This window comes from Uloborus diversus, chromosome 5, assembly GCF_026930045.1.
Source record: "Uloborus diversus isolate 005 chromosome 5, Udiv.v.3.1, whole genome shotgun sequence".
NCBI classification, from domain to species: domain Eukaryota; kingdom Metazoa; phylum Arthropoda; class Arachnida; order Araneae; family Uloboridae; genus Uloborus; species Uloborus diversus.
Window position 1 is genome coordinate 82707157 of NC_072735.1, and position 23300 is coordinate 82730456.

The 23300-nt window shown below is 33.0% G+C and overlaps 1 protein-coding gene across 1 annotated transcript in view; it reads right to left on the reverse strand.

Moving 5' to 3' along the window:
• Positions 1-23300, reverse strand: part of LOC129222486 (transcription factor AP-2-epsilon-like) — an 85136-nt gene that overhangs the window by 12609 nt on the left and 49227 nt on the right. The window contains exons 5-6 of the mRNA XM_054857000.1: positions 18582-18786; positions 5066-5184 (exon numbers count right to left, since the gene is read on the reverse strand). Of these exons, the coding sequence (XP_054712975.1) occupies positions 5066-5184; positions 18582-18786 (324 nt within the window). The remainder of the gene's footprint in view (positions 1-5065; positions 5185-18581; positions 18787-23300) is intronic.

Below are 23300 nucleotides of genomic sequence, written 5' to 3' on the forward strand. Positions count from 1 at the left end.
TTCAACAATCCTTGTACAGAGTAAAAATTCTTTAATTGTATTTTAGCTAAGGCATACCACAGTTCTTAGGGCATACGCTGTGGATATTGTCCCGCGGAGTGTACCCGATGACGTCAAAAACGAGTTTTCTCTTCTCGCTGTCCACTTCGCGGCGGATGAAAAGATCAAAGGAACGAGCTAGCCCTTGTATTCTCTAGTCCTGGTACATCCATGCTCGAGCCGGGATTCGAACCCGGGACCACCTCATCGCAGTCAGACTCCTCTGACCACTAGACAAGGCAGGCAGCTACAAAATGTATATGTCGTCGATGTGGACTTCCATACTCGGTAATTTGTAAAAACTGTTGTGGAAATAACTGCACAAACACAAGAAACATTTTGAATTTGGATGAAGATGAGATTTCATTTTGATGACGTAAATATTTTATTTTATAAAACTTCTTCAAATTCATGAGTGTTTTTTCTTCCTACTTAATTTTTTTAAAGAATGTATTTATTCAACCTTTTTGAAAAATGTCCTCGGACGCAAAGTTATCCAGTTCTAAACCGCTTAGATTAATAAATAATGTTTTTAATCCAAGACACTTCAGTGTTTTGGTTCCTATTTCATCATTTCCTTTCTTTTCAGTCGACATCAAAATCATTTTTTCTTTGAGCATGAAATTTCCTTTCATTTGGTACCACACATGATGCTTTTTATTTTTGAAAAATTTTCCTGATCTTTCAAGATGGCGACCAACCAAAAAAAAACCGCATTTCTCGCTTCAGTACGGATGTAAATTTTTATTCTGCCCACTTTACTTTCAATATCCAATTTTAAATACCTTTCCTGCATGAACTTTCCTTTCAGTTGATACAACACACGATTTAAAAAATAAATCATGGTTTTTCAAGATGGCGGCCAAAAAAACCCACATTTTTCACTCTAATACAGATGTATGTTTCAAGCATATTCAATTCATTTTAAGTATCGTATGTTACATTCCTTTTCAGCGTGAAATTTCCTTTCTTTTGACATCACACATGATTTTTTTTTATTTTTTTATTTTTTTATGAATTTTCAAGATGGCGGCCAAAAAACACATTTGAAAAGAAATATAGGCTTATCTAGCAGCGTACCTAGCATGGGTGACAAACAGGGCGGTAATTTGTGGTGTCACCCCCCCCCCCCTCTTTCACACACGCAAACGCAAAAAAAAAAATCATGTAAGCATAAAATTCATACAATTTTCAGTCTAAGTACTGACAATACGAACCCGACAATACTGAGTATAATATTCACTACATGATGTGAGAGGATTAAAGGGGGGTTACGGGGGGTTTTCCCCCGAAAAAAAAATTCAAATTTGTAGTCTTAAATGCATTTTAGCTTCATATTTTTCAAAAACTTGCACTTCCGCATTGGGTGTCAACCCCCAGACGGGTGACACCCGGGGCGAACCGCCCCCCACCCCTGTAGTGTCTCCACTGGCTGATCAGAATAATGTAAGGAAGAACGGTGCATATGGATCTTCCTAAACTTCTTTTTTTAAACTTCTTTTCTTTAAAGGTTGTAAATTAAATATAGAAAAAGTTATATTGCTTGAATGATCTATATATTATTAGCAATAAAGTCATACTTTCGTTTTGACACTACAGCTGACTCTCGATAACTCGAAGCCTTATAACTCGAATCTATCATTCTCTTGAAGTATTCATTTGGTCCCAAAATAATTTAGTGTTTTCAATACTATGTTGTCCTTATATCTCGAATGTAATCCTTTTAAGTCGAAGTTTTTACGAAAATTTCGTTTTCATTTTATGTATAAAAATGCAGCCAAAATATATACATAAAAAAAGAATATTCCCCCCCCCCTTTAACTCATTGCTTGGCTTTTCAGCTTATGTGAGGTGGGAAATTTTTTTACAATAGTGGTCCTCAATTCCCACAGTTTTTGCAAGATTACGTGAGAAGCAGCCGATTGGGATATTGAGCTACATTTTGGCATGGCTGACGACCTAAAATTTTATTGCTGGTTAATTTTCGAGAAACTTAAAATTTTGGCAAGAATTGAAAAAAGTAGCCCTTATATTTTGGATGACTCAAATAATCTGCTTTTGGAACGAAAAAACGTTCAAAAGCAATACGAACGGAAATCAAGAGAAAAGAAATTGGACCTACTACATAAAAGCTTAATGACGTTTTAAGATGCGATAGAAAATGTAAGCAGTCAAAAATAACTCCCTTTTTCAATTCTTAATAAAATTTATTCTGTGTGAAGAAATTTTTAAGTAGAACAAATAATTAATTTTATTTAAACCATAAGTGTTTTGTCTATCTATTAGGCAGTATCCCTGAAAATAAAATAAGAATTATTCTTCAGACGACTGAGAAAAGAACTTTCGAAAACTCGAAGGTTTTAGCCGTTCCCTTGTTAGTTCGAGCTGTCGAGAGTTGACTGTAATAGCATTTCTATATTTTGTGCATAACATTTTGTAAACCGTTGCAGAGTTTGTACACTTACTCCGTCACGAGATAAGTTCAAATATGTTTTTTTTGTAAGGAAGAATTTAAGCAAAATTTTTTCTTTTAATCTATAGAGTACTTTTCGTCCTCAGAAGTGAAAAAAAAAAAAGAAGAAGAAGGATAATAACAATTAAATTAGTACCTTTGCGCTGAAAAGTAAAAGAAAAATACAACATTAATAAGCAATAATTTTTAGGAAACTTTTTCGTGTTTCCAGGTTAAAAGGAGCCTTTTGTTCAATGCAAAAGAAGTGAGCCTATGGATGAAAAGATATCCGCTAGCAGCAACGAGACAGAACAATAAAAAAACATTAATTTCTAACTTCCTGCGAGTTTGTGCATATTGACGTTTTTTTTTTTTTTCTGCTGAAAAAGACAACGTTTATTTATTTTTAGTGGGATGCTGATAGCTTTTGAACAAATTTTAGAATTAGAGAAACATTGCTCTAAGTTAGAAAAAACGCTGTTAGTGTTAATTATTATTCTTCTTTATTAATATATTTATTATTCTCTTTCTAATGAATAATTATTCTCTTATAAATGCATTAATAAGTATATATTTTTTTCGTTTCTGCTGAAAAGAACAAATTTTATTTATTTTTAGTGGGATGCTGAAAGCTTATGAACAAATGTTAGAATTAGAGAAACATTGATCTAAGTTGGAAAAAACGCTGTTAGAGTTTATTATTATTATTCTTTATTAATATATTTATTATTCTTTTTCTAATAAATATATTCTTTAACAAATATATTAATAAGTATACATTTTTTCTTTTCTGCTGAAAAGGACAAAGTTTAATTATTTTTAGTGGGATGCTGAAAGCTTATGAACAAATGTTAGAACTAAAGAAACATTTATCTAAGTTGGAAAAAAATTCTGCTAGAGTTAATTGTTATTATTCTTTATTAATATATTAATTTTTCTTTCTAATAAATATATTCTTCTCTAAAAATACATTAATAATTGCATTTATTTTTCTTTTCTGCTAAAAAGGACAAAGTTTATTTATTTTTAGTGTGATGCTGAAAATTTTTGAACAAATGTTAGAGTTAGAAACATGGCTGTAAGTTAGAAAAAAACGCTGTTACAGTTTATTATTACTATTTTTAAATGCTTCATGATTATGTTTCCATAAGCGTGCATGCCAAAGATATTATCGTACAACATATTTATACATACGGACGAACTAGAAACTCCTTTTTGAAAAACCAATTGAACAATTCCCAGCTGTTAGAATTCATATCACTCTGTAACATTGTATCGCAAACAGGTTAGCAAACGTTAATTTTTATGCGGAAATTAATAGAACCAGCAAAACATCATCGGGAATTCCGTCGTCGGGTTTTAATAATAAGGAAGAATTTTATGGGGAAAAAAAACAAAGAAGCTACCGCGATTGTAAATTCTTCCTTTATCCATCATCGTCACATCGCTCCACCCCGAATCTTCTATGTAAAACAAAATCTTTTAATTGTTTATACCGCGCATGTAAAAGATTTTCCGGGCTTCCATTTTTTTTTTTCGTTTTCGTTGTTGCAACGCCTTTAAAGGAAAAAAAATAAAATAAAATAAAATGAAGAGAGGGGATCATAATAAATTCCGGGAGTGGTCTAGGGGACGGATTTTCCTGCTCGTTTGCTGGAGAAAAAGTTGCTTTTCTAGCAACGATAGGTATTTTAACTGATGGTTATAGAATAATAATTTTGACAAACACTTCGAATATGCAATAAAGTTGAAAAAAAGGTTTGGATTAAAAATATCAAGTTTGTTGCGTAATTGAGAGGAGTATTTTTTCCATTACTTTTCAGAAACGTCAAGGATTAGACAAATAATAATTAGGAGCATAGCATAATTTAGCTCATGGATATTCTTTTGAAAGTTCATTAAGATTTTTTTTTTTTTTTTGAATTTTAAGCAAAGCCTTTTTTTAACAACCATTTCTTCTTCTATCAAAAACTGATCTTTAATAGAGGTCGCGTAACAGAGAACCATTGCGCAAAACTTTTGAACATTGACAATATAAAAATTTTAAGGAATTTCACTTTGGGACTCATAGAAAGCTACGCATTACAGCAAAGTTTTTGCTAGGACAGTGAGTTATATAGCAAGGGCTACATCTTGGAGTGAATTAATAACTGGATGGAGTAAGTCCACCATTGGCTTAGAAAATGCTGAGGCTAATATCTCAAGTTCCATGGTGCAACTTTGACGAATGAGAGACACGTTTTGCGCGAAACGAGTGGAAGAAACCTTATTTCTTCCAATACTTTACTTTCAAATACATTACGTGACTTGGAATCCTTGTTGTAAGAATTGAAGGCTTCATTATTATCGCCTTTTATTCCTTTTCAATGGGTTAGCTACCTTCAAATTTTAATTTTTACTATCACCCCTTTGCCTCAGTGAGCTTCAATTTTTACGTACAATCGTTATGGTTTCCCCAGCGAAATTTTAAACTATTTTGTTGAAAATTTTGAAATATTTCTCCATTGCATAAATATGTCTCATTTGCGTAGAATTTACTAAATCTGTGATGTTTTCAATGCTTGTTTTTCTTACCTTCAACAAGTGATGTGAGGAGGGTGACGTTCGCTGCTTTCCGCCGACCCGCGGGAAGGTTGAGGCCGATCTTTTCGAGTTTTTCTCGTAGCGACCTACCACCGTTCTTTGATTTCGCTCTGAAAGATAAATACCAAATGCATGAGAAAAAAAAATTTCTATCAGAAGAGAAAAAGGGAAAAAAAAAGTTAAACATATATATTATATATGTTTCAAAAGTTCTTCAAAATGCCGAGATACATTATAAATGACATTTTTTCGTCCTGAAGATGGAATTCCGTGTTAAATAAAAACCGTCATCTGGATTCTCATCTTCAATTAAAAGTTGACTTTACGTTACTTATTTATTTATTGGAAATTCTCAGAAAAAATATCTTTGTGAGAAAACTTTTGTTGAGGAGAAGTCTTTTAAAATAATATCCATTACAATGCATTTATCAATGCATCACTACTGCTTATATTATTGCAACTTGTGTTATAATTTATAATGCATTATAAATGATATGTACTACGAAATAAAACATCACCAAATTTGGTCTGGTTGCAGTAATACGTTAGTATAAAAATATTTTATTACTTCGCTACATAGTAAAAATGGCGGGGGGGGGGGGGGGCATCAAATAAAGTTCGCACCCAGTGCAGGCCTTGAAGACACATAATCTCTTAGATTGGGTTAAAAGTGGCAAATGTTTAAAAAATTGTTAGAAACAGATTCAGTGTTTTGATTTTTTTTTCAACTTGAAGACCATTGTCCTCTTAAAGTGTGTTTTTTTCCCCTCCGGGATACCATTAATCTTCCATACAAGACCAGCTCCTGGCAAGAATATTTTTAATAAACTCTAATGCGGCAGTAATAAGCATTATTATCTTGTAATCGAATATTAGGATACTCTTGGCTCATTTAAATAACTATTTCATCAATTTTAAAACCATTCATCAGTTTCTTAATGCGAGAGGTTTCTCGGGCGACGGCCAAGCCCCCACGCGGAAACCCCGAGTAACCTCTTCCTATGGAAGCTGTATAATTAATGGAGAAATAATGATGGATTACTCCATGGAACGTGGAAAAAGGGGCATGACTTGTAACTTTTGAGTATGCGGTGTTCGATGTTGATGGGATCTCACTGCCTGTTTTCATTTTGAGTGAAAAATAACTTAAATTTAAATGAATTCCGAATTTTTTTTAGAAAGTAAAATAGTAGTCCCTGGTCAGTGAAGGGATTGAGAGCTGTAACTCCTTTAAAGAAAAAATTAAATTTATAACAGTAAAGCGCCAATGAAAAACTTTTTTCAAAAAAATATAATGTTCCAATATTTAAACAATAAGTTAATGCTCTTAAGCCAGGGCTAATGCAGAACTGTATGCAATACAGCCGAAGCAAGGGCGGATCCAGGTTCTGGTTAAGGAGGGCATTATTTCCGGGGGGGGGGGGGGGTGTTCATAAGTGTTTTTTATTGGAAAAAATGGTGGTTCCGAGGCGATTTTTTTTAAACGTAAGTCCACAAAGCGCAGTTTGAGGCTATGTTTGATCGATTTAGGCCTCCCCTCCCCATTATCATGACCCCATGAATCCCACTTTGGATCCGCGCCTGGATTGAACACCATCCGTTTTCACTAATGGTGACTAGGGCACGTTAAATATGCTCGTGGTCACAAAATCTTCCAAGTTCCCATTCCAAATCAATACCTATAGGGGTGCTGGGTCAGAGGTGGCTTGGCTCCTGCTCTGGATAAAAAACAAAAATCTCTTCAGGGCCCTAGCCAACCGGTTAAACCACGTGTAATAGTTAATACGGGGAACCCTGTAGTGTCGTTTTTTGACATGCATGAATGATATGTTTTAGCCCCCGGCCCCCCCCCCTTTTTTTTAAATCAAAATCGCTTCAAAGTATGCATATTTTTCAATCGAGCACCAATGTAAAAATATATGCAATTAATTTACACAAATTACGTTATAAATTACGCTTAGTTTGATAAAGCTCAAAACAAAGTTCAAGGCAAGCATTCTTCCCATCAAAAATGATTTTAGAAGATTATTTTCTCTCTTTTTTTTAAATTTGTTATTTTTATTTTTAAAGCAAACAACCCACTGTCTGCAAAATATTCCTGACTATAGTTGAGGCAAACCTAACCTGGTAGCATTATGAAGGCTACGCAGATCCTAATCATAGTATTACGGCGCTGCCAGCTTAGGTTTGCCCCAACTACAAATTAAGAAGTTTGTGACTTGCGACAGGGCGAGCTGTCACAACGAAAGACTTCGGAAAACGCAACACTGGCATTGAAATGATGAAATAGCGAGCTAAAGTTCTAAATGTAACGTAAAAAAACTATTAATTTATTATTATTATTATTTATATTACTTTCATGGAGTGAACTATAGTTGGGGCAAACCTAATCTGGCGGCGTCGCAATGTGGTGATTAGGATCTGCATAGCCTTCACAATACTGCCAGGTTAGGTTCTCCCCAGCTATAGTTTCTTAAGATTTTATGATCTTATTTTCTAATATGCTTAATACTCGAATAACATTCCTTCCTAATGCTATTTCGTTTTTATAATTTTTCAATTTTCGATATTATGAATGCTTGCATACTACTAGTAAGTATTTAATTTTAAAATGAAAAATTTTCAACAACCATATTTATTAGATCAACATTTTAATACCTGATCTGAAAAATCATTAGTTCAGTATCATTGTGTCATCTTCTCGAAGTAGAATCCCCCTCTTCAAGGATGCTGCACACTATGTTCGTGAAAATCATTCTCTTGAAAAGTCAATCAGTATTGCAAATGAAGTACATTACATCCCCAGTCACGTACATTGATATTAGAAAACCAAATTCATTGATAAAACCAATGATGCATTACGATTTTCCAGAAACCCCTTTTCCATCGAGTAACCAAAAAATCTAAAAATTGGGCAGCTCGTGATTATTTATTATCCACTGTTGTATTAAATGTCACGATTCCTCAATATTCCCCAAACAACGACTGTTAAATTTCAGCTTCCTACTCCAACTTTTGCATGAGTGCAATTTTGCATCTACGCAAACATTTAGGGCGAAAAGTCACCGTGGCTCATTTTAATTGATTATGATCATACTGAATTCGAACTTTAATTGAATGTTGACTCAAGTATTATAGTTCAACGAGAAGAAATAAATATTTAAATGTAGTCCAATATGCTTGGATTTTCTCTGTTTAACTATTTCGATGTTGACTGATGAATGGCATTAAATTTAGAGCATAAAAGTTCGTTTTAGAAATATACTTTACTGCGTTAATATATTCACAGTATTTCTAAGATTTGATTTGCTTGGGGGGGGGGGGAGGGTCTGACGCAAAAAAAGAAAAAAAAAGAATAAAAAGACAGGAAAATAGAAAAAGTGGGGAAAACTCCGAAAAAGAGAAAACGTCAAGATTAATTTAAGTAAAATTTACTCTTTTGGTATTTACTGTTGTGGCACTCAAAATAGAGTTAATTGTTTTCTAGTAAGCAGTTTTAATGTCCCCCCCCATCTTCTTTTTTCCCTTTTCTCCCCCCTTTCTTCTTTTCCTCCCTTTTCTTTTTCTTCTTCCTTTTTCTTTTTTTTTTTTTTTGAAGGAGAAGGAGTGGAAAGGGGGGGGGGGGGGGTCCCTGCGGTATAACTGACAAGGGGCCCGCCTTGGCTCTTTGCGACCTGGGGAGGGGGAAGCATTTGTAAAAGTTATAGTTTTGCATAATTTTCAGTATGTTTTCAGATTTTTAATTAATTCCTATTATTTTATGAAAAGAACACCTAACAGATGATACTATTTTAAAAGTTATACCATAGTACATGAAGCAAACAAATTTACCACGCTGTAAGAAATGATCTGTTTTGTAACATAAAATAAAAGATACTGGGTATTTTTTTTGCAAACATTTGAAAATATGTTTGGGTCATTCTCCAGAAAACGTAACTTTTGAAACCAAATATTTTTCAATTTTGAAACCATTTGTTTTCTTTTTTTTTTCATTCTTACATGAAAGTGTTACCTACTAGAAGTAACCATAAACAATGGTCCAGCTAAGTTCCAATTATTTTATTCATAAATAAAAAAATACCTTGTTCACGGAAATTTAAAAAAAAGAAAAAAAACTTTTAATATTTAAAAATCGAGGCCAATTTAATAGCAAAGTAGTAATTTTGTTAGTTGTGCAAAACAATCAGCTATTTTGATGATTAGTGAGAATATAATATTTAGCTCTCTTAATTTAAGTACGGCTTAATTAGTCGTTCCAAATGTATGTGAAAAATAGTATTTAGTAAATTTGAGGATATACTGGCACTTTATAATTTTGTAGAATGCCTATTATTGATGTATTACCCCTCAATAAGTTATTTTCACCTCAGAAATAATGATATTGATAAGGTCTGCCACGTTGGTGAGATTCACGGAGTTGAAAATCTTTCCATTAATATAGGCCTAATCGAAACATTTTTCATGGAATTTTTTTTTTCTTCTACTTACTTGTTTGATTGTTACTACAATCTGCACATGTTAAGCATATGAAAGCATGTTCACTTCTTTTTTTTTTACATTAATTTACATCCTTGAAATTCAAGTTCACGGAGATGAGAAGTCAGAATAACCACACTAAGCTTTTAAAGCGAAATTTATCTTCTTGTTTTTCGACAAAAATCGCACAATTTCAATTATGGCTGAAAATAAACAAGGGGGCTCCCTTATATCATGGAATATTTTATTTGATGTCATTTCTGCCACTTATTAATGAGGAATGGCATTTTATGTTTAGGTAACGGAGATGAAAATTTATTGTGTGACATGACTCCTTGTCCTTCTAAAACGAACAAAAACACATTAAAAAATTAAATATACTTAAACAATTAGTATTTGACACACTTGTGAAAGGAATAATAAATAAATAAGTTTATACTTTTAATTTAACAAGTTATTAAGCATCAAAAACAGTCACACAAGGTGTGTGACATGCCACGGAGGTGAAAATTCACATGTTTTGAACCAAAAATACAGTAAAATAAAAATTATTATTAAAAAATTGTTGGCAGGTTTAATTAGATATATTTTTGATGAAATTAAAAATTTTTGTTAAATGAATTGTTCCTTAAAGTTTTTACTGCAAAAGGCGTGTGACAGAAAAGTTATACTTTTTGGAGAATGATTGTTTCTTAAAAAAAAAAAAAAATATTAAAACGAAAAACATTCTAAATGAAGTCATTTAAAATGGTATAAGAAATTATTCAGTTAAACATGATCTGAAGAATATTTATTTATTACCGTATCGAAGTTTTTCTGGACATTTACAGAAATAATGACAAGAAAGAATACCAAAAAAAAAAAAAAAAGTGGGGAGAAAAATAAATACAATTTTTACACGCGAAAAAAAGCAGGCGGTAATATTAATTTACTGAGACGCTAAATTTTTTGTAGTCAATAACTTAGATTTCAAGAATTTCGTTGGTCACACTGCACTAGATCACGTGAATAGCTATTTACCAGTCATAAAAAGAATAGAGTTAGAATAGTCAAGACATGGCAAAGTAAAATCAATAAACAATCTTGATTGCTCAAAAAAAAAAATTTTTTTTTTTTGCTTTGTTTCCTGCTAAGAATTAGATTGCAAGTAAAACAATGTGCTGCAATAATTGATGCCTTCCTTCTCATATTTATTTACCAGCGAAAAAATGCTCTTTCGTATGAGATTTCTGTGCAGAATCTTAAAACATAATTTCTACTCTCAAACGAAAACTTTGAAACAAATGTTGTCACCAAAGAAATCACAACTGAAGAAAAATGATATACAGTGGCTCCCAAAAGTGTTCGTACACCTACGACTTTCAATGAAATCCGCCCCTATCTATTGGTTAAAATTAATATTTCGGAATAGGTATTTAATTATAAGATCTATGATCTATTTCTAACAAAACTTCATGAAAATGTTTCATAGTATATTAAAACTTATTTTTTTTTAAATGAAAAACCAAAAAGTGCCGGAAATTTTATCTCACGAAAGTCTTCGTACACTTTAAAAAATGTCTATATATTATTGAATAATCTAACTTTTTATTAAGGTAATATTTAGTAGAATACCATTCAGCATCCACAACAACATTTAAACATTTGCGAATAGATTTCAATGTTTTTGAGCAGTCACGATTACTTATTGTGCTCATTTGCTGTCATTGACGTTACGCTGTTTTTATTCCCCCCCCCCCCGCCTCCCTCTGCAGCACTCCCACCCACCGTCCTCTGCAGGCGCGGCTCCTCCGGTCCTGAGCACTGTCCCCCGGAATTTGCTTCTTCTGGTCGGTGGCGTCCATGTCCTGCACACACGCACACATGCCTACGTGCACACACGCACAGGTTTACACACAACGCAACTATACACATGTAACCGCCCAGGAGGAGGAGCAGGCTTGGGGAGACAGGAGCCGTTTCTAGAAACAATAACTTCAATGAGTAGGGTCCTGTCGCAACTCGTGATTGCGAAACACATAATTTGAATTTAAAATATCAGAATTCAAATTAATTTTTCCTTTTTTTTTTTTCCTTTTTTTTGTGCAATTTTTAAGTAAGCGTTCAACCAAACATCTAGCCTTACTGTTTCAAGCTCTCTTTTCGTTTCAAAGCCGTATTTTCGTAATCTAGCCCCCAGATATCTCTAAATATGTTACATTAATTTTAAATTTGGCGATTGAGGATATATTTCTAACCTTAAGGACAATTTTTGAGGCACCAGACGCAAACGTTGAAAACTGTGTGCTTCTTATCGTTATCTTGATAAAAACGAAGTTGCTTCCGATAACCAAATTTTGGATCAATAGTTTAAAATTGTTTTTTTAAAATATTTAAATGAACAACGTGATTGATTATTTCATCAAAAATTTCTAAACTACTAAATTTTGATACTGATATGTACCTTCAGACAAAAACATTTTTACCGTCCTGATTAACTGATCCAACTAAGTTCTTAAGATTAAATTCCTCATTTTTTCTTCTATTTACAATTACACAACAATTAAACCAAAAATGTTGAATTTATTTTTGTGTATAAGTAAGATGTTAATCCAAAACGTTTTGACCATATTTATCATTGATTTTTAAGCTTTCTGTTTTTCTCACGAACAAGAAAATTTCTGCGGGAGGAGGTCCCATTTAATCTAGTTAATCAGAGAACTTGGAGACCAATTTTATTTAAAAATCAAACGTAAAATGTTTCATTCAATTATGCAGAAACTTTTACAGCACTCAAAAATGTATTTTTCATATTTTTTTTTACTGTTAATCCCCGATCAAGCTTTGTTAACTTTGCCGGCTGACCTTTTCTTACCTTGTTTTCGATCAGATTCTTTTGTTTAAAGCATTTTATCAAGCACTTCACTATAGAATGGTATAAATTAACTAATTTAGAGACATTTCAAATCAATTTAAAGCTACTGTGAGGGGGAAAAATCAAATTTTGAATGGTGTTTTGCTGTTTTTTTGCGAATAACAGCTATTTTAAAATAATAAGCGGAATATTAGGGAATAAATGAGCAAAAAATTAAAGCTAAATGACTTTTCAGTGTGAACACAATGTAAAAATTATTAAAAAAACGACATGTGATAATTTTAACCATGAATTTATACAAAAATATTTCAGTGTACGAAGACTTTTGTGGCGTATTTGTTCTGTGTCTCTTCGTTTTTTGACAAATTTCAAAAATAAAAAAAATTTTGAAAAAAAATAGAACCGACTTCAAAATTGCTCTAAAAAGTGAAAAATAATTTTATTCTTTAAACACCATCGATAATGCTTTTAAACATAATTTTTGAAGTTGGCGCAAAAACAAAACGTAAAATAAAGGGTAACCATGCTTCGTTCATATTTTTTTTTTCAGAAAAGCATCCAAAGTTACGAACGAAACATTTATATCGTTATTCAAATTTGCTGTCATCAATGCATAATGTATGTGATAGTGAAGAAACTGGGCCTGGTTAAATTTATAGCTGTATTTGAGTTATGGCTGTGAATGATTTTATCCATCGTTTTTGCGCCAACTTCAAAAATTATGTTTAAAAGTATTATCGATGGTGTTTAAAGAATAAAATTATTTTTCACTTTTTAGAGCAATTTTGAAGTCGGTTCTATTTTTTTTCAAAATTTTTTTATTTCATTCTTTTTAGTGTAAATGTAGGTATTTCAGAAATAGTAAGAAGTTATCATCACGAAACTTCACATTTTTTTCTTAAAAATGCTCCATACTAAAAAAAAAAAAAAAAAAAAAAAAAAAAAAAAAAAAAAAAAACTCTTGACACGCGTTAAACTTTAAGCGGTTAGCACTAAAAACTTATCTTTGTTAATCTCTGGAAACCATGCGTAGTTAATTTAATTATAACCATTTAAGTATTGCTGTTTTCCTAATTTACGTTCCACAGCATCTAAGTTGCTCATGATGCAATCCTGTATTTTCTTACTTAGCCCCGATCATCTGTTATCGGCATAGACGATAACGATAAAAATACTACAGAGTAGTTGAGGCAAACCTAATGGTAGCATTGTGAAGGCTAAGCAGATCCTAATCACTGCATCACCTCGCTTCCAGGTTAGGTTTACCCCTACTATGGAGCAATAGCACTGAAGAAAGGAAGATTTTGATAATTCACATAGGGTTACTATAAATCAGCAGGGTTACTAAAATAAAATTATTTACGGCAAAAATGAGGCGACTGCGCCAGATTCCTCATTATCGAAGTATCCCTTGAAGAAGATTCCCGATTATCAAAATATCCCACTGAAGAAACTTGATGCTTGCTTCAGGGAAGCCTTCATTCAAAATTATCCTTACAATTACTATTAATGTTACTGTCATATGGCACCAAACTTTCATAACAATGGGTTTTAAATTTAATCATTTAATCAGGGAAATTGCATGAAATTTATTGATTTTTGCCCATAACTTTTTTTCTAAAGAACAAATATGGTCAAACAAAGTAATGGGACCTAAGTTGAGCCATTCCCTACCCATTAAAAAAAGAATTATCAAAATCGGTTCACTAGGTGAGACGCTGTGAGTGGACAAACAAAAAAAAAAACATACATACGGTATGAACTGATAACCGCCTCCTTTTTGAAGTCGGTTAAAAATCAGGCAATGTTTTGAAATCAAATACTGAGTTTTATTTAGAATGGTATAGGAATGATGTGAAAAAAAAAAAAAAAAAAAATTAGACTTCATATTCGAATTCGCGTTATTTTGGTTTTATTTCAAAACTTCAAGGTGTACGAACACTTTTGGGAGCCACTGTATGTTACATTTTAAACAATCAATGCTGCAGACGATAAATATTAGTTGGTTCCTTCATGTTTTCGAATCCAAACAGGAGCCCGGAGAATGCGAGTTGTGCTTGCGCTCTTTTCAAGAGCTTCCACTTTCTTATAAGGTCCAGATATACAGTCGGTGGGTCTGTTTCCCTCGATTAGAGGGTCATTCGAACGTATCACGAGGGGGGGGGGGCTCGAATCCCTTCACGAAGTCGACTGAAAAGTTATTACATTCCTGGAGATACAGCCTTCTTCGGAAAGATTATTAATTCGTAGTGTACCATAGCTGTGTAGTTGAGCCAGATATGAAGGCTTCCCCTCCCTCGTCTTTGGCAAGAATTCGTTCGGGGAAAAGATCCCTCGTTACAAATACTCACACGGCAGTGACTGATATCTTTTGAACGCCGTCCTTTATCCGATATTAATAGCAAACGGCGATCTTTCGGGAAAAGTAAATCCCCTTTCCCGCGCAAGCGAGGGGGAAGGAGGAGGGCGAGGGGGAGAATATCCGAATATTCAAAGTATGTTGTTGTTGCCATCCTCGCTGTTATTATTCCTTTCCTTTTCTGAAACACGTTATTAATTTCACTTTCAAAGGAAATTGGTCCTTAAGGTTCGTTCCTTTTGAGACGTTACAGGTGGTGACATGATATTTTTCGACGGATGGCCAACGGTGCTGATGCTTATTGAAATGCAAGAAATTCCGGCGCTGATATCTATTCATCTGCCTGGTCTTCATTCATTCGGAATAATTGCTGTTCGGAAGTATTCGGCAGCCTTCGGCGTAGCCCTTGATCGGTGGAACGAAATGTATTTTTAGCTAGGATGACTTCTTCGGACGCCTTTGGTGAAAATTTTTCTCTTACACTATATAAAACAGGCATCTGGCCTAAAGTATTCATTTGTAATTGAATCAGAGGACTAGCAGAAGAAGCGAATGGTTTCGGGACATAAAAAAAGGTCGGAATGTTCGTGGGACTGAAATAAAAAAAGGAAGTAATAGAAATGTATTCCTCAAGATTAATAACATAATTCCTATGTCTTTGGCCACGTATGTGGTTTGTGATGAAGAGCGTAGGAACTTTCATTTTCTTATGTTATGAGCTTTTGAAAAGAACATATCCAGAAGCAATCTTAGAAACAAGGCACTATTTCTGAAAACAATATATTGCAATTTTATTCTTATCTAGTGGTACAAGCACGGCTTTGCCGGTAGTAGAAAATTAAAAGGTCTTTTGGTTCGCCTGTTTATTTACAAAAAATGTATGGTGAATTTCTCACCAATTGGCTTGCCCATGTTACGGTTCCACGTTATGATAATTTGGTAATTTACTCGTCCATCTTATGATAATTTTGCTTGGGAAAATGTTCTTAAAATTGGTATAGAAAAAGAACAAAATCAAATTTTCGCAAAAAAAACGCTTCGAGGTGCACACCCCTATGCTACAAACTAACTTTGCCAAATTTCATGAAAATCGGCCGAACGGTCTAGGCGCTATGCGCGTCACAGAGATCCAGACATCCAAACAGGGAGAGACTTTCTGCTTTATTATTAGTAAAGAATAAAGAATAGTAGCTCTATAAATGCGAAAATAACTATGGTTACATCAATTTATGATTTTGAGATTATTTTTAGTGTAGTTAACAAAATTTAGTGCAATAAATTAACTAAAATGTCTCTTTAACTCCCTTGAACAAGCGCCACATTCATAGATTTCTTTTCATCGTTTTTATCAACATTTGAACTTTTTCATTTTTCACTGCTTAAAGGAAAGGACAATACTAACTCGAACTGTCCTTTTTTAGGAACTAAAACTTAAGGGGACCGTGGACCTTTCAAATAGCTCAAATCGGTCAAAAATGTGATTTTTTTATTCCGTGGAAGTAACAATATATGAAGTGTGCTGAATCGTACGAAAAAACTTCTTGTTGATCTGAGGTTTTATCGCGAAGTTATATGCGTTTATAAAAAGTAAACAGAAAGAGTTTTCGTATAAAATGGCTGTAAAACACGTAAACAAAGTCGAAAAACTAAGTAAAATTAAGTGTCAAACATGTAAACTTAAGTTTCAATACGTTCTTACATTGGTATTAATTTCAGATATTTTGTCATCGTGAAAATATCTTTCGGGAGGTATTAAAATACGAAGATCATGAAATGTAGGTAAAATTATACTTTAACGTCATTTATCTCGAACTGTGAAATTCGATGCTGGCACAGATTAAAAAAAGCTCCATGCGACTTAATTTTTCTTCGATATGCTTCAAATTTCAGAATATGCTACTTTGGTAGTAGTTTGATAAAACTGGATATGCATTAAGGCTTAAAAGAATTTTATGTTGCTTAAAAGTATTAAAGTTTTGATTTTTGTGTAATATTCGCAAAAAATACTGTACAGTTACTAATGGACTAATCCTTAAATGGATACCCAAATTTCTTGGCAATGTTCTGTTCTCTGATAAAATGCAAATTGTTTGAGAAATAAGCAAAAATTGAGTCGCGTGGAGAATTTAAATTCTTTTTTTAATTTCAAAATTTTACTTTTAATTAAATTTTTATTTTGTTGTATTTTTTTGCTTGATATTTTGCATGCTAATAAACTTACTAACTTGTATGCCCAGTTTCATGTTTCAAAATTAATAAATAAAAGAAAAAGCTTTCAAAGTACACCGTCCCCTTAGTTCATGCCGTATCTGATATCTTATGGAATTTGAATTATAAGTTGTGGGTAAAAGACATACTGTGCTACTGTTCCAGCACTTGCAACTGAGTATAAATATCACTAGCGGAATAAAACATCTGCGCACCGTCAGTATTATTGTATGTTTTCGATTTTTTCTAATCTAAATCTATTTTTACTTTTTATTTTTCTCTATTTTTAAAACATTCTTTTGGGATAATTTTATTTAATTCTCCTAGCTTTACCCGGTGGTGTAAATATCAACCATTTCATCGAAACGATAACTTTAATTCTAAGTTTAATGTTTACGTTCAGTTGAATTTTCAGAATTCTTGTTCATATGCTGCTCAGAAAGCAGTAGAGAGTTTTCTTTCCTACGATTCTTTTTTTTTTCATTTAACTAAGTTATATTCCTGAAAGAGTCAAGGAATAGGTACTTTTCTTTCAAGATGTTATGCGTCTTATTTTCAATTCCCCCCCCCCCCTCTTAATTCGTGTGTTAACTGATTTCGAACTCTACATGAGATGCTTCCTATACCCAATCTTTTTTTAATGTAGATATTTACTGTATTTGTGTCTGTTAGAAACCTATCCCTACTTTGGCCTAAAAAACACACAAAACTAGCATACCTGGAGCGTTGGAAACAGAACCTTCATTTCAAGCTTTTTTAGGGGAGGGTGAAGGTATGTGTTCAGTTCATTTTATAGGAAAAAAACAACTAACTGCGTACAAGAATGTCTAATTCCATAATGTTTCTAAAATCCAGGTGAGAGGGGTCAGTTCACCCCGGTTCCCTGATCGCCCAAATGACGGACTTGGTTGAAACATGGAGGTTGGTTCTACATCCTTGGGTTGAAAACCTAATCACCCTCAAAGTAGTCTCCGTGGTCTGCCCACTTCTCCCAGCCGCGGTAGCATTGTTAGAAGCATTCCGAGGAAGCTTGGAATGGATTTTAGCAGCAATGTCGTAGCTGCTTTAATGTCCTCTCTTGTCAGAAATCTCGTTTCTTTTAATCGCCGCTTGAGTTTGGGGAGTAGCTAGAATTTAGAGGGGGCCATAAGGGGCGCCATACAAGCGAGTAGAGAGCTTGTTGAGCCACGTGAGTCAGCTTTTTTTTAAAGAAAAAGTATGAATCAAGTGCTAGAAATATGCAAATATGCTGAAAAATCGTCACTGAAAGTTGTCCACATGTTCCGAATGGTTTCACTCGGCTGTCTCACAGTTTCTGGCAAAATTTGACGCGGTTAAGTTGCTTCAGTCATTCCTTCATTTTTCTTGAAGTTATTGGAAAAAAAAAAAAAAAACCGACGAGAGCACTACGCACTACCTCGGTTAAACTCTGTTTCCCAGTGACTGACATGAAAACCGGTAAAAAAAAAAATTCACGCATGATTTCAAGCGCTTGATTTATATCCATCAGGTTTTTACAAAAGAAAAAGGTCGGATACTTTTCTAACAGACCTCGTATCACATGTATTGTGTATATGTGCTATACAAAACATAAATTCAAAGCTAATTACCTCCTGAGTACTCCTCCGAGGAGCGATGCGTTGAGGCACTCTGGGGGCGAGAGTCTCCTTTGCACTTCTCCGACGGTGACCTTGTACTTGGAGGTGGAGCTGAGGAGGGAGAGTCGCCCGGGCACGGAACAGAACACGTCGGTCGGAGAGGTGACGCCTGTGATGACCATTTCCTTATGATTGTCACTGTTCCGAGGTTTCAGGCCTGTGCACACAGACACCAGACAACAACCACGGTCACTCTCTGGTGAACTCCGCGCACAGCACACAAACACACGAACAGACAACGAGGTGCAAGTACGAGCCCGATCACCGCAATCGCTCACCATACCCAAAGCTTTACTCATTAAAGTACAACCAAATATTTGAGGCTTCAGAAAATCAGGGTTGCCGACTAAAGTGAGAAAGGGAAAGCGTCTTTTCAATTTTGCCGAGAGTATTCAATTCAAATGAATACTCAAGAGATCCACCACATAATCTTATGGCATGGACGTCCGGCGATTTTCTGCAATTTAAAAAGATGTCGAATGGAGCCAGGTTTGAACCTGCAACTTTAGGCTTAAGATGCCAACGACTGACCACTACACAACCTTGCTAGCACTAAATTTTGCTTTGAAATTTTCAAGATTTCTTTTCTTCATTTCCTTTCTCAAATAACATGAGTAAAAAAGAAACATAGCGTTTAGAATTTAAAAAAAACCACAAGATCTAGGTTCCAGTTTATGCTAAGCTACTTGTTTGGCACGTTTTTATTTTTAGGTAAGTTCAAGTATCAGGTAGGTAGGTAGGAATTTAGATATATGTTAGAATATTGCCAAAGAAATCAACTTATTTGTAACTATAGTTGTAATTTTGCAATAAGCGTGTGTGTTTCCAATTGTATACTGTCAATATTCCTTTTTCAAATAACTCTACTTTTATGTTTATGTTAAGAATTTTAGATTTTAAAATTCTTTCTGTTGATTTTTCAAACACATTGGAAAATATATCTGCGTCTTTTCTTTCAATCTTTATATAACTATGGCATGAAGATATCCAATTGGGTATGAAAAAGAAGCGATGATTTGGCTCATACTTGACACATATGACTGCAGTACTGCACGTAGAGTGACGATAATACTATTACTAAACGAAAGTCATTTATACATATATTCAGATATTTCTAAAAACAAGATAAAATAAGTGCATCTGAGTCAAAGGTATTAAGATAGAAATATCAGGTACGGAAGGTAGCAGAGGATGCAAAATGGCTGCATGGATGAAATTTTTGCCTACAATTTTTATTTCGCTTACTTTTTCCAAAATACAACTTAATGCTCTAATAGTTGATGTTGGTTTAACAACTGGAAAATTAAGAAACCATTTTTTTAAGGTAAACAAAAGTCACGAAACAAAATTAATGACAAATGGTTTTCCATGATTCAAATAGGTAACTATAAGCTCCTTTGAAGCTAAAATAGAGTAGTATTTAAATTCTGTCTTTCTTTTAGAATGCATAACGTATAGAGTGTAGTCATTTTGGTCATTATGCACGCATCAGGGGTGCCCACAGGGGGGAGGGGGATTATGGCGCAAGTTGCGCCATCAACATTTTGGGGGAAAGATTTTTTAAATTTATTTATTTAAATGTATTTCTTGATTTATTTTAAATTTAGATTATTTATTTTATTTTATTCTGTTTATATTTCATTTCATTAGTTTGATTATTCATTTATTTAGTTTGTGTGTGTCTGTGTCATTGGCGGAGCAAAGAACTTTTCTAATAAAATAATAATAATAATAATTTAAAATAAATGAATAAATAAATAAAAAATATTTAAAAAAGTAAATAAAGTAAAAAAAAAAACTAAAAAATATATAAATAAATAAATAAAAGTAAAAATATTTAAAAAAAAGGAAATGAAATTAAAAAGAGAGCTAAAATATAAAAAATAAAAAAGGGAATTTTTTTTTGGGGGGGGGGGGATTTGCGCCATGGAGTTTGGAGGAGATGGGCACCCCTGGCACGCATAGTTGTTAGATGAACAACGGATTAAATATGGATTGACTTTTCAAAACGCAAAACAGTTTATCGTCCCTACATTCAGTATTTGCAGTTAAGTACACATAATACAATAAGTAAATAACATTTCAATCAGTGAGACGCAAAGGGACGTAAGTGGACATCTTCAAGTTTTAAGTTAAACGCGTTTAAAGTTCCAGTCTTTGGTAGGCTTTCGGTTCATCGTTCCTACTTTCAGTATTTGCAGTTAAGTACACATAATGCAATCAAGTAAATAACATTTCAATCAGTGAGAAGCAAAGGGATGTAAGTGGACATCTTAAAGTTTTAAGTTAAACGCGTTTAAAGTTCCGGTCTTTGGTAAGCTTTCATTGAAAAGCTTTTCTAAATCATGCTGTATAACAGCACCTACCAGGCTACAAGTACTATCTTTCGCCCCAAAACAGGGGAGAGGTTCACCTTCAACTTATTTCTACTAGTTATCTTCAATTTTTTAATTATAACACTAACATCCCTTTGCTTCTCACTGCCTCAATTCTTGTTCAATTTTGTTTATTCATCACCGTTTCAGAAGCAAAAATATTTTTAAACTAAATTGAGTACAAAATTTAATATTTAACTGATCAAAAGCAACAAAATAATTTACGTCCAAAACGATTAGGTGTCAAATGATTTTCAAAATAGAAATATTTAACTACAAGTTGATGCATAAATTAAAGCAATTGATTAAAACTCTTTTAAATAGTATTGAGATCACAAAGTTTAAGCGTTTCAAAACTTGTTATAAATTCACAGCATTTAAAATGTTTCTTAATATTAGCTAATTTATAACTCTTTTACGAATTTGATCTGTCGCACTTTTGAGGTTAAAAAGCAAAGTCTCATGTGTATATTTTCTTTGAATTAAGATGTTTATTTATTTATTTATTTATTTTATGTGTGAAATCCGGTTTTTTGATTGATCAAAATAGGTCATAAAAAGTGTCGTATTTAACACCAATGTAATTTATGTAATGAAAGCTTTTTACACATAGTGGGTAACTCACGTGCATATGTTACATATCGTTGCATTTCCGGTTTTATTTCCTCAGTGAAAAAAATTACTTACATTTGTATTGATCTGATTTCGGAAATTACTTTTGGTTTTATCATAAAGGACAAAATTCTTTTATTTTTTTTATTTTGTTATGAAAAATGAGTCATCTTAGGAAAAAAAAAAGGTGGAAAGTAAAATCATAACAATTAAAGAACTATGAGTTTTATTTCGAAAATTATCTGAAGTTGAAAGAAACAGAGTGATTTGAAACATATACGAAAAGAAAAAATTTGTTTGAAGCACGGTCTTATTTTAGTTTTCAAACAGAAAAGTTTCTAGCATAAAAACAAAATATGATTCAGTTATATTTGCAAAGTAGCTTTAGCGCAATTCCACGGGTAATTAACTAACTGGCTGACACTTTTGAAGCAAAACCATAGGCATTTTGTCACATTCCACGGAAAATATAACTTATTTAAATATTTTTTCCCTCTGGTTTACTGTTCTTTTGAAGCAGAGTTTAACGGTGTAATTGGATTTTGAAATTATATTTTGGATAATTTTTGAGAAATAGACTTGTAGAATGCTCTAATGTCAGTCAGTTACCATGTTTTTAACTATTTTTTTACCAAAAAATATTTTCAAAACATCTTTTACAACACTAAATTCAACTCATAAAGAACAGTAAAACACTTTAATTTATATTTTATAAGTGATGTATATTCTCTACGGCATGTGAAAAAATGCTTTTCATTTTGTTTTTTTTTTGGAAATCTTAGTATCCCGGAAATCTAGTAACCCGGGGCATTGCCATTTAAAAATGTTTAGTTGGAACATGAGCGTTTTTTTTTTTTTTTTTTTTTTGCTTCTTCGTTCTATGCGGATTTTTTTCTTTATCGTTATCAAGTCTCAACTTTTAAAGATATGCCTTTGTTTACTACATTTAAATTTCACAAAGTTAAAGTTTTTAAAGCGTTTTGCAGGATGTTTTCTACAAAACTAGTGAATGTGTAGATTGTCTTTTCACACTTCTACTTACCCCTGCATTGAGTCTCCCACATCCTTCCATAATTCCATTCGGCAGCTTGTTTAAAAAAGAACAATTACATTTAGGAAAAACAAGAAACTGCGTTTGTCTTTGAACTGTCACAGTTAAGATGCGAAAGATGCATTTGTTCAGACTTTGGTGCTAGTAATCTAACTTATTCCTAAAGCTTCTTTTATTTAATAAAGGGAACGATATTTAAAGGTTTTTTTTTTATTTTTTTTTTTTTTGGTCCCAGCTAGCTAATTCCAATGTATTTCACCAAAATCTTTATGAATAGCAAACTTTTCAGCATTGTGGACATGCAATTTTGATTTTTTATTCATACAATTTGGCAATATATGAATAAAAAAAAGCGTTTATGTTTATTTATACCTTAAACTGCCTTGAAAACAAGAAGTAGAAGAGTATTTAAAACCTTTGAGATGATAATTTTGTTCAAAAATTCTAAATTTTGTATATATTTAAAAAAACCGAAATAGCCCTCATGCTGCTTGAAGCATTAAAAAATAAAAGTAAAAATAAATAACAGAAAAAAATCTTTAGAACAGAATTGGAAAATAAAGATCATGTCACATTCAAAAGATTTGTATCCCTCTCGGAGCTGGATGGCTATTTTTCAAGCCCATCTCGCCT